At 39.1% G+C, this 12,965-nt stretch overlaps 1 protein-coding gene across 2 annotated transcripts in view; it reads left to right on the top strand.

Annotated features, from left to right (window-relative positions):
• LOC149151653 (putative aspartyl aminopeptidase) overlaps window positions 1-12,965 on the top strand; it is a 134,011-nt gene that overhangs the window by 14,302 nt on the left and 106,744 nt on the right. For both annotated transcript variants that reach the window (XM_089445733.1, XM_089445734.1), the window contains exons 3-5: window positions 7,354-7,432; window positions 9,358-9,560; window positions 10,126-10,195. In XM_089445733.1, coding sequence (XP_089301859.1) covers window positions 7,354-7,432; window positions 9,358-9,560; window positions 10,126-10,195 — 352 coding nt within the window. The remainder of the gene's footprint in view (window positions 1-7,353; window positions 7,433-9,357; window positions 9,561-10,125; window positions 10,196-12,965) is intronic.

Genomic DNA, 12,965 nt, shown 5'->3' with positions numbered 1-12,965 from the left:
TTCCGGCTGTTCCCTCAGTTTCAGCTGTTTTCGGCTGTTCCCGTCAGTTCCGTCAGTTCCACTGTTCGTTCTCGCAGTGCCCAACAGTTCCGAATGTATTGGCAGTTCCGACAATTCATGACAGTTTCGGCTGTTTCGACTGTTCCTAGCAGTTTCCGGCAGTTCCGACAGTTTCGGTTATTCCAGCTGTTTCAGCTATTCCCTGCGGTTCCGTCAGTTCCCGACAATTTCGTCAATTCTCGGTAGTTCCTGCTTCTGCCCTCTAGATTAGGGCAATGTTACCCCTTAGGATCTCTCCTCCTACTAAAACCCAAAGACAAGTAGAGAGGAAGAGATCCCAAGTGTGTTGAAATGACTTGAAGGCCACCTCTATTTATACTAAAACGTTGAGCACAAGTGGGGTTTATTTGGTTGCTGGCCGACCTTGACGAATTGTCCCATAACACAAATAAATTCATATCTCCATGAATACTTATCGGAATCGGATGATCTTTAGATCAATCCTACACCTCTCGATGAGAGGGATCTAAGAAAAATATCAGCTTCCATTAATAAGATGACCCACATGGAGTTTGGCCCTAGTTGCCAATTTTAACACTCCCTCTCAACTAGGGAGAACTCCATTCGCTGATCCATATGTTTGACTGTACTATCTCTGCCATCAGTGCCCTGCATTGCTCTGCTTTGTTGAACCATGAAGAAGAAGAATTGATCGAGAATGTCTCATACCATTCTCTATTGACCCGAAGTCAGTTTCATCTAAAGAGAGTGTGTCACATCACTCTTACTGGCCTGAAGTCAGCTTTATTGATCCAAGATCAATATCACAAGAGAGTGTCTCAAACCACTCATATTGAACCCATATCAGTTTCATTGATCGTAGATTAATAGAGGTCATCCTAGCATAGGGAGTATGATAGATACATCGATGCGTCCATCAATAGTACTACTATGGTCCCTAACCTCATTTCCCTGCTCATTGATCGGATGAGAGGTACTTCCCATGAGTCCCAGACTGCATGGGTAGGATGCCTCGACATGAGAACTAATCATCCTGTGCACAGGAGAACGAATCATCCTGCCCCATAGTCGCCACGGGAGAACTAATCATCCCGACCCACAGGAGAACTAATTACCTTGTTTGACAGTTGCCACGGGAGAACTAATCATCTCGACCCACAGGAGAACTAATCATTCTGTTCCACAGTTGCCACGGGAGAACTAATCATCCCGACCCACAAGAGAACTAATCATCTTGTTCCACAGTTGCCACGGGAGAACTAATCGTCCTGGCCCACAGGAGAACTAATCATCCTGTTCCATAGTTGCCACGAGAGAACTAATCATCCCGGCCCACAGGAGAACTAATCATCCTATTCCATAGTTGCCATGGGAGAACTAATCATCCTGACCCACAGGAGAACTAATCATCCTGTTCCATAGTTGCCACGGGAGAACTAATCATCCCTGTCGATAGGAGAACTAATCATCTTGTTCCACAGTTGCCATGGGAGAACTAATCATCCCGACCCACAGGAGAACTAATCATCTTGTTCCACAGTTGCCATGGGGTATCACAGGGGAAGGTTGAACCTGTCATCTTGTACATAACACACCACCAGGGGAGGGTGAGTCGCCTTGTGGTTGTATGTTGCTCCAGTAAGTACCCCAAGCCCCCTAGAGCTCCCAAAGCTCAATGCATGCAACATGCAGGACCCTTATAAGAAGGTCTCTCAACGACTCCAAGTCGTTCGGGAAAGTCACAGATTTGAACTTTCCCCGGGGCTTTGACAAAATGTCTGCGACCTGCACATCAGTCTCAATGCGATGGAGCCTCCTCGCTCATCGACTTACCATATCCCAGATAAGGCAGTATCTGATGTCTATCTGCTGGAGCAATCATCGAATACGGCATTCCTCAATAATCTAATCCCCCCTTTGGTTGTCACAGAGAATCACAGTGTTATTCATCATGTGTACAAACAACTCACTTAAGAGCTTCTGCAACCATGCAGCTTCACACGAGATCATACTCGTAGCTATGTATTCGGTCTCGGCGGTGCTTATAGCAACCGACTTTTGCTTCCTGCTCATCCATGATATCGAAGCAGAATCCAAAGAGAACCAGCACTGAGAAGTGCTCTAGTGATCCTCCACACTGCCTGCCTAGTCAACATTCGAATAATCATGCAGTTTCATATTTCTAGCAGTGTATCTCAATCCATGAGAGATTGTGCCCCGAAGATATCTCAGAAGATTCTTGGCACCAATCCAGTGAGGCTCAACCAAATATGAGCTCACCATGCTAACTGCAAAACATATGTCCGGACGGAAGTTCACCAAGAACATCAACGCGAATGAGTTTATGAAACTCAGAGGCATTTTCCAAATCTAGTCCAACATCACTACCATATAACTTCTGAAAGTTAAGATCCTCGAGGTAGTCACAGGCTTGCAGTTTATCATTCCACATCCGGAATCCAACTCCCTCTTACTTTTGCAAATGAGAGGGTCTGCACCTGTCAGAAATAGGTCGTCCTCATAAGGTGCTGGTATGAGAGGTTTATCATCCACAACCTTCAAACAATGGTTTGGATCGGCTTCACTCTTAGTGAATCTTAGCTTCATCTGACAGCTATCAATCCTCTCATACTATGCCCAGGGAGTTTTGCTTCAAGCCATAGAGGGCTTTCTTCCACCTGCATACGTGAGATTCCTGATCATCAATCTCAAACCCCTCAGGTTGTTCCAAACTTGTGGACCTGCTACATGAGGGGAATGGTCCCCTTGTAAGATTTTCCTTCGGTACATCTCAGACATGTACTTTCGTGCTCTTTTTGAATTCAGGCATCCCTGTCACTATTTGACTCATAGACCTCTGGTGCTATGTGTCAATGGACATGGTCCCCAGTGGACTTCCTACAACTTGATACAACCCTGAGGTCAAAAACATCTTTGAAAATTCTATTTTCAAAGACGTACCTTTCCATCTATGAGTTCCACCTTGTAACCTTTGACTTCCATTGCTGAAATGGACACCAGGCTCTTCTTGCGATCAGGTACATAAAAGAGATTCTGTAAATGAATCGAGTTACCCTCATTCAATTGAGGGGTAACATTCCCTACACCCTTTCCGGGATAAGTGGCATCGGCTCCAATTATAATCCCACGATTGTTTCCATCTCTACCAAATTAGAGAGTGCACCCTTCTATCTGATGAAGTGCCTTGAAGCACTACAATCGATAAGCCATATTCCCAAAGAATTTGAAGGAGAGGGCCAATACAAGATAACGCTTCTTTATCTTATCAAAAACAACATTTGATTCTTCATACCTGGGGTTCCTTGCTTTCTTTGAAGAGTCAGCCATTTCCTTGATGACTTGCATTACCTGTCATTCCTTTGATCATTGAAGATGTCCCTAGAATGATTGTTATCTTCATCAAGAGATGTGTCTCTGCCATTCGGACACTCCTTCACATAATGGCCTAACTTATTGCAACCAAGGCATCTGCCTTTCCTTCCACGCTTATATCTAGACTTCCCATTGAAGTGATCTTTAGGTAGGCCATCAGAAAATTCTGTTGCGCCATTTTGATAATATTCTCTGCTTTGACTTCACCCTTGGTGAATTTGAAGAGGGATGAGGAATCCACTGATCCTTTTGTCCTTTCCCAATTGTCTTTGATGATTGCTCTTTCACTCTTGCTTGGGCATTGTCTTCACCTCTGCTTTGATACCATGTTACTATTAGGTATGTTCTATGCTTAGAGCAATTTATTTCAATTTTCACAGTTAGCTCAATATCTTTTCCAGATGAGCAATCACATTAGCATTAAAGTAAATTGCAGATAGAACATAAACATAAGTTGCAGAAGGCAAGCCAAGACAAGAGGACACAAGATGTGGTGCTAGCCAGGGACAAACCCCAATGTGGGGAAACCCTTGATTAAATCTTCTTATATGTTCTTCAATAGTTCAGCAGAGAGAGAGAGAGAGAGATAGTACGTTTACAACAAAAGTCAACACTTTGACCTATCTAGATAAGAGCAAAGATCATCTCTAAGAAGATGATACATGAGATCAGTTGAAGACATGCTGCTTCAACTAATTCTCCAAGGTGACTCCTTCACCTATCGTTGTGCTGCATTTCATCATCATGTTGCACCTCACCGCGTTGCACCATGCTGCACCCATCATCACTATGTTGCATCTCATCACGCTTCATTAATCATGACTGTACCCATCACTGTACTGCATTATGTGCCATTGCTACACCATGTTGCCGTACTGACCTATGCTCTGGCTGCACCTTGCTTGCTTGTTGTCCCTAGCATGCTTGTTGTCCTTAGCATGCTTGCTGTTGCATGCTAGTTGTCCCTTGCATATTAGCTATAACATTGCATGCTTGGTGTATTTGCTGCTAAGTACCATACAACTGTCCCAATGTTAGTTAGCTGTCCCTTGCATGCTGCTCTCCTTCGCAGACAAATGCTTCGACAGTTACCGACAGTTCTGGCAATTCCGACTGTTCCAGCAGTTCTGGCAATTCTCGGCAGTTCCCGGCAGTTTCGTCTCTTTCGGCAGTTCCCAGTAGTTCCTGGCAGTTCCGGCAATTCCAGCAGTTCCGGCTGTTCCCGACAGTTCCAGCAGTTCTGGCAGTTCGACTGTTCGTTCCGATAGTTCCCGACAGTCCCAGCAGTTTCGGATGTTCCGGCTGTTCCCGACAGTTCTCGATAGTTCCGGCAGTTCCGACAGCTTCGGCAGTTCACGACAGTTCCGGTTGTTCCGACTGTTCCCGACAGTTTTCGACAGTTCTGAAAGTTTTGGCAGTTCGGTTGTTCTAGCTGTTCCCGACAGTTCCGTCAGTTCCCGACAGTTTCGTCAGTTCCCGGCAGTTCCGGCTTTTGCCCTCTAGATTAGGGTAGCATTATCCCTTAGGATATCTCCTCCTACTAAAACCCAAAGACAAGTAGAGAGGAAGAGATCTCAAGTATGTTGAAATGGCTTGAAGGCCACCTCTATTTATACGAAAACGTTGAGCACAAGTGGGGTTTATTTGGTTGCTAGCCGACCTTGACGAATTGTCCCATAACACAAATAAATTCATATCTCAATGAATACTTATCGGAATGAAATGATCTTTAGATCAATCCTACACCTCTCGATGAGAGGGATCCAAGAAAAATATCAGCTTCCATTAATAAGATGACCCACATGGAGTTTGGCCCTAGTTGCCAATTTTAACACACACCCTCCTCTCCATCAGATGCACATGGTCCTCAAGCTAGTAGAACTTTCCAACCCACTTTAGATGACCATTGGAAGAAAGACTTGAGGGAGACTGCTTGTGATTACATATGTAGATGGTGGTATAATGCTGATATCCCCTTCAATGCTTCCCGTTCACCATATTATGAGCCTATGTTTGATGCCATACATGCTGTTGGAAAAGGCTTCAAAGGCCCTACTCTACTATGCATGAGATAAGGGGGTATTGTTTGCAAAAGGATTGGCTCAATAAGAATCAAGGCTTGGATTGCTCCCCCAGTCATGGATTTTTGACCATATTGCCATGGGCTTTGGCTAGTGGGTTGAGCTTGTGCCTCATTGCATTGGGCAGGTATTTAGCATTCATGACATGTGACAACATGTGGGAATGGTAAATGGGCCCCAGGTCACCTTTGGTTAGGCGGGGTTACTGACATGTCTCCAAGTGACGACTTGTTGCATTGGCGACCCTAGGACTAGTGGGTGACTAGTTCCTCTATTCGATGCTGATGCTGGTATACTCTCACTATGGGTTAGGTGGGATTCTTGCAAGACTCCAAGCAATGACTTGGTAGACTGGTGACCTTGGACTAGTGGATGACTAGTTCCTCTATATTATCCTAAGACTTTCAAATCTTTTCTTGGAATGGAGAAATTTTATTCATCATATGTACATTTATGGAAGTCTAGGAGAAATACCTCCCTAGCTAAGAGGGAGTGTTGAAATTTTGTAGCTGCAGTTTGTATTGAAGTCAACAAGTCAAAAGAAAAATTAATTTTATTTTAAGGTTCATGTAGGCTCCATGTTGGACAGGTCGGCCCCACCACTTAAAGGGGCTTGACCCTTTGGGCTATAAGTCGACTTGATTAAACTCATATATATAGAAAGCTTGTCCTCTTCATTTAATCATCACTTTAACAACTCAGATCACAACAACAGGAATATTTCTGTTCACACGTGCAAACTAAGAAGACTCTTTAACTAGCGAAGTTTGACTGTCTTATCTATGTTTGACCTGCTTTGACCTTGGCATATTCTGGCTGCTTTGACTTGGAATGTTTGCCTGATTCATGGACGAATATTCTGAGCATCTTTGACTTGATGTTGACTGAATCTTTGAAGCAAAAAACTGGATGTTGACTGCACTTGTTGACTGGCTTTGACTGCAGGTCAAACTGGGCAGTTTGAATGAAATTTTCCTGTGGAGCAGCTGCGGTGAAATTCAGCTGCTTGACCTCAGTTGTCCAGGAGCAGCAGAATGCTGAATTTCGGTGTCTTTAACCAGATTTGACTTGTGAGCAGAAGTTTGACTTTTGCTTTCTATTGACTTGGTTTGACATGGAATTTGGTACCGTCAATGGGATAATGTTTTGACTGGAAAATCAGATGTACATTTTGATCGAATTGGACAATTCTCCAAAGAAAATGCTAGCTGGGTTTTTCCCCTGGTTTGGGGTTTTCCCAGGATAAATTTTGTGTCTCTTGTCTTTGGCTGTCTCTTCATGTTTCTACTGTTATTAATAATTATTGTTTAATGTTGAAGATTTCCTTTGTATAATTGCTTAATGATGAAGTGACACAAGATAAATAATGAAAATATCATTGGAAGTAATTATCAGTCTAGGAAATCCTGAAAAATCAACACTTTTGACGTTGCAAACCAAGCCAATGGACACAGGTACATACGGGGCCTGAACCTACCCAATAGCATCCTTGACAGCATCGAGATTTGTTCCAACACTAAGTGGAAGGTCCTCTTTGAATGCACAACCTAAGGTTACAAGTGATTCAAGCACTTTTCCCTTATTGCTGATTAGAGGGTCCTCCAACCTAGCTGAATACAAACCTCTATCACCTATCGGAGAGCTCCAAATCTGGACTCCCACAATGGGGTTCCTTGAAAAACTAACCAGCTCATCCTCCATTCCAATTGCTTCTTGCCTAATCTCATACCTTTTTCTTGCCATATCATATATCAATGCTAACAGTAAATAAATATGTTTATTTTATACATTGTAGGGGAAGCGATGCTTCAGATTTAGTATTGTTGCTTGTGATTTTAAATTATGTAATTTTTGGCAGGTACACTGCAGGGAATGGGTTTGGCATAGTATGTGCTCATACAGATAGTCCATGCCTGAGACTTAAGCCTTCTTCAAAGGTAGTTTCTTGATCTTGTTTCTTGTAATTAGTTACTTGATCTTGTTTCTTTCAAGTTAACTTTTCTTTTTGTTTGTTTGTTATTATTTTGTTTTTTATGTGTAAATATTATTAATACAGATGAGAATGTTGGGCAATTGCATCTCTAAGTGTTGAAAGCCATATATGTATGAAATTTGGCCATACGTAGCATGTAGAATGAATGAATTGTTACCTCACAAACTAGCTCCTTTAGATTAAAGTTCCAAAGATGCTACTAGCTTATGGGGATCCAGAGGTTGGCCATTGTCACCTCACCAAGTCTCTCCTGCACTTTAGGCTAGGGAAAATGGAAGCCTAACCAAGGGAGGCTGCCTTATGGATTATTAAGCTCACTTTGTGTATATGGAGTAGAAGTAAAGAAATCTTAGCAACAATAATACAAAAAAGGAAAAATGAAACTGATTTGATGATTTGGGAAATGGTGGATGAAAGGGAGACTAGTGCCTTCCTTGCTTGGGAAATGGAGTCATATAACAATTTCATAGGGCAATCTTAAAATGGTTTGGGGGCAGCAAGTAGTTAAATTGATGTGCATAACTATAAGTTATAACCCTAGTTTGGTTGCTTGATCTACAAGTATACTGGTGCAGAGGGTCTTTTATAGATCCACTACTCAAGGCAAATATTAAGGATGTCCCCTACAAAATACCATTTACATAGGCACTGAATTAAGTGATGTCATATGTCTAATAATTTCATCTTGAAGGTAAGAAACACGAAAGGTAGATAAGAGGGAGGAAATCAACTACCCTAGCCATTTCCATTAAGCCAACCATACCTTTATATGGCCTTGTATTTTCTGTCATCTATGTACCTGGAAACAAACTTCCTATTTAGTGTCTAGAACATATAGCAATACATAAAGAAATTGTACAAATTTACACCATAGCTTAAGACATAGTAAAGACAACTTGTATTCATTCTTTGGGATGGTTAGAACTTGATCAATGTTAGATCATTGTACAGTGTGACAATTCTGTACCACACTCAAGTTCATATCATCTTTTATCATCGAGGATGATAGTTCCAAGAATTGAGAAAGATGAGAAACTTTTCATGAATAAGCTTTGAGGACAAAGCTCTTCTAAAAGGGAAGGCAATATTATGAACATAAGTATGTATAAATAATAATAAATAATAATTAATAAGTGTAGTTAGTCATGAAAGGGCATGCCTTAAAAGGACATGACCGTTCACGAAGGGGCACCTGCCTAGGTATATAAATGGGGCCCTCATTTGTAACCAATCATATCTCTTGTACATTCAACATTCTTATATATAAATCTTATTTGTCCTATAACAGGTAATTACATAGTCCAGATATTCTGAATATTTGTGAATATATGAACATTGTTCTTTACAGTTCTCTTCATTTTATCAATATGATTCTATGCCTAAATGGCTCTAGGATGGTGCAGAACATGAGCTGTAGGGTGAATGCAAGAAAGGGGTTCAACGTAGAGATAACTAATCAAAGATCTGCCCAATGTGGTTGCATTCTAACTGGTTAAGCTAAATAGAGTTGATCCCAGAAATAAATCAGCTGGTTTAAAAGCTCAGCCCTTTTATAGTATCCAGAAACCAGTCTTAAAATCCCAAGATGTTTTTCATGAAATTTGCTTGAGACCATAAAGCAGCCTGAGAATCAGAGTCTCAGTTCCAAATTTATGTAAGAAATGAAATGGTACAATTAATAAGATCAATACAATTATAAAATAGCACATTCTCTTTATATAATGCCATATTTTCCCATTAAGTGTGCCAATTACTGTCTAGAATTTAGTGTGCCCATTTTGACTCGTTACATTAATTAAAATAAAATGATAGTATCCAGTGCATTCTCTATTAACCTTGCTAACCATCAACTTGCAACTTTGCATATAGGTCATTAAAGGAGGATTTCTGGAAATAGGTGTTCAACTGTATGGGGGTGGATTATGGCACACCTGGTTTGATCGAGATTTGACTGTTGCCGGCCGTGTGATGGTAAAGCGAAACGTTGATGGTGCTGTTTCATACACACATGAACTTGTTAGAATCCAAGAACCTATTCTTAGAATACCAACTCTTGCTATTCATTTGGACAGGTAACTTGACATTATAGATGTTATGTTTCTTCACAAAGCTTGATAATGTAAATGTGATGCAACAAACATGCTGCTGTACATCATCTCCTGCAGGTTGCCTCAGTACATTTCATCATGTTGCTCCTTTGATCTGTTTTATGTTGCATTGTATCATGCTAAATCTTCCATCTATTGGCTTTGGATGAATTCTATATCATGTGAGAGATCTCTAGAGTCTAGAGTCTATCTCGACTGTTACTCTGTTCTTCTAATCTTTGGACCAGAAGAGGAGGGTGGTTGGACCTAGTTGCGATGGTTCAGATTTTTGGGGATCTCTCTATTACTAATTCGTTTCATGAGATTTCAAAATCACTGTTGCATTGTTTCTCAGGTTTGATTTTTCACCAGGGAAAATTTCAGATCATGAGAGGCAAACTTGAAACTACAAATTTATTTCTGATACTTCCTATGCCCTCCCATGAAAGAAAGATATAGCTTAAGCAATATGTTTATGAAGAAGTTTACTTTTAAATGCTTAGGGTCGAGGTTATGATTTCTGATGAGTTTTGCTTTGTGATTTCTGCAGGGCAGTGAATGATGAATTTAAGATTGATAAACAGGCCCATCTTATACCTGTTCTGGCAACAGCTGTCAAGGTTTGAATTTATCTTCTGCACTAGTATCAGTGATTTCATGTTGTTTGTATTGCATTCCTTATTGTGTAACATATACATATAATGTGATTTTTACAGGTCATTTCATAGGTCTAGTTAGCTATTGCTGAAGGACCACTAATTAATTTAACTTTATTTGTGCAACTTGAATGTTCATTATGACCTGCCCTTCACTTGACCATCTTGCTTGGAAAATTTTTTGGCTTTATCATCTTTATACATTGAAAGTGGTCTCCTCTTTAACTGTCTACCACTTTGTCAAATTCTCAGAAGGTGTTACAAATAAAATATATAAAAATAATGTAAAATAATGTAAACAATAATAATCGTAAATAATGATTAGTTAATTAGTAGTTAGGTTGAAGAGGCATGTCTAAATAAAACATGACTCTTCATGAAGAGACACTTGCTTGATATATAAGCAAGCCTCTCGTTCTCATTGTAAATCTTTCATTCTTATTCTTATTCATTCATTTTAATATATAATATTTGTATCCCCAATGGATAATTTCATATTCCAAGTCTTTTGGAGTAATTAATCTATAGAAGGAACTTTGTTCGCTTCATTTAGTATCAGAGCAGTCGATCCTTTGGCTTCTTCACCGCTGCACAGAACTCGTTCTCTGGTCACCGGCCCTTGGCCATCAATCATCATCAACCTTGTTGCTGTCATAATTGAAGCGTTTCACTACACATTGGGAAATTCTCCATTTTTCAGGCCTTTGGCCACTTAAAATATATATATATTACAAGGAAAAAAAATTTTATCATATAAAAGGAAGCAAAAAAGAACCAGTGTTTGTAAAAAAAAAAATCATAATAATAATGATTAAAAAAATCATAATAATAATAATAATAATAATAATAATAATAATAATATATATATATATATATATATATATATATATATATATTACAAGGAAAAAAAATTATCATATAAAAGGAAGCAAAAAAAAGAGTGTTTGTAAAAAAAATCATAATAATAATAATTAAAAAAAATTAAAGTTAAAAAAACAAAAATTTAAAACAAAACATTATTAAAAAAAAAGAAAAGAAAAAAACATACGCATTACTTTTTTGTTCCCCCTGAAGAACAAGGCCCGACGAGCCCAACAACCTTGACAGCAACTACCACGATTGAGCCTTCCATCTCTGTATAAATTGCGTACTTTGACTTCCGACTCTTCTTGTAGACATGTCATACGACTACAAGTCGCCTACTAATCTTCATACATCGTCAAGGCCACCGCTAACAAACCACCATTCTACAACCGCCATTTCCATCCTTACGTCAATGCTGCCACGCTAGGTTCTAACCGTTGTCAGGCTTCTCAACCTAGCCAAGGTTCCCATCGCGGTCGTAGTTCTCTGAGCCGCCTGTAAACCAAGGGTCAAATTACCCTTCAAACTTTTCTTGATGCTTGCTCGAGCCTCATGAGAGGAGTAATTTCTTGCGCTTATTTCTCTTCCAATGCTTTTGTACTTGTCCATACATAGTCGTACACATCGTGGGCTATCTACACAAATTCCCACCTAGAAAAAAGCATGATAGTAAAGAGGAAAACACGTGAGTAGAGTGATAATATCTTCCATGTACTACCCATACAAATCCGTACCAAAAAAAATCATACGGAACTGGTTGTACCTTGCCACATTGTTCAACCCAGAAGAAGCAATCAAAGGCTCACTTTGAATTGAATCAGGTGTAAGAAAGGACTAATCAAACAGTAATAAGGACCACTTTGAATTGAATCGAAGCGTCCCAACCTTACAAATTATCAATTTATTAAATTAATTAATAGACCCAGTTAGTTGGAGATTATAACGATAAAAAGAATTTTATAAAGTATTAAAAAGAGTATTTATTAAAAGTGGATACAAATAATAAAAGAAATTAATTAAAAAAAATAAATTAAGAAACGGAAAGGGTTTAAGTTTCAAGTTATATTTAGAAGTATATAGTTAAAAAGTATTTAACATTTATAAAAAAATGAAAAAAAGAAAAAGGGTTTTGTATTAAAAAAAAAAAAATTTAAGAGGAAATTAGTAGAGTCAAGGCTATTTAAAAGAGGAGAATATTTGGGAAAAAATCTATATAAATAAGGGATATTTTATGATAAAAATAGCTCAAGTTGACACATTGTTTACGTAAAAACATCAACACAAAATGGAAACTAGTGAGGGAAGATTTCCTAAAACCTTTAGTAAATGTGTTGACACACTATTTAAAATCAAAGGATCACTCGCAGGAAGAGATATCATAATCTCTATCAGTCCTACTGAAAGAAGTAATTATGTTAGTCCTAAATGTGCTAACCAATTGGTGATTCCTGAATCAAATATAGTTGAAACGATTTTTGTTGACACATGTGACAAACAATACGACATAAGCAATCTACACCTAAGTATTGGAGATTATACTTTTACCTCACAATTCACCGTGAAAACCTTATTTTTTGACGATAGTGACATTGTTTTGGGCTCACCCTGGATGGAAACTCTAGGGTCCTTTATTCTAAATACAAAAAGAAAAGTTTTTCACATTTTACCACAAGAAGAAGAAAATAACACTCCAAGATGTTACACTGAAACCAAATTCAGTAATGCGAGAAGATATATCAGATATTTCAAAAGTAATTTCTCAAGAAGGTAAAAAAATATTACAAAATATGCAAAATGAAATTGACAAAATCACTGATGACAAAAATGAAGAAGTTTCTCGACTTAAAAACCATAGTGAAAAATTACTGAC

This window comes from Pinus tabuliformis, chromosome 9 (assembly GCF_031772625.1).
Source record: "Pinus tabuliformis cultivar Carrire ecotype Pingquan chromosome 9, CPIR1, whole genome shotgun sequence".
In the NCBI taxonomy this organism is placed as follows: domain Eukaryota; kingdom Viridiplantae; phylum Streptophyta; class Pinopsida; order Pinales; family Pinaceae; genus Pinus; species Pinus tabuliformis.
The sequence above is the reverse complement of the archived record's forward strand: the minus strand, read 5'-3'. Positions and strand labels throughout refer to the sequence as shown.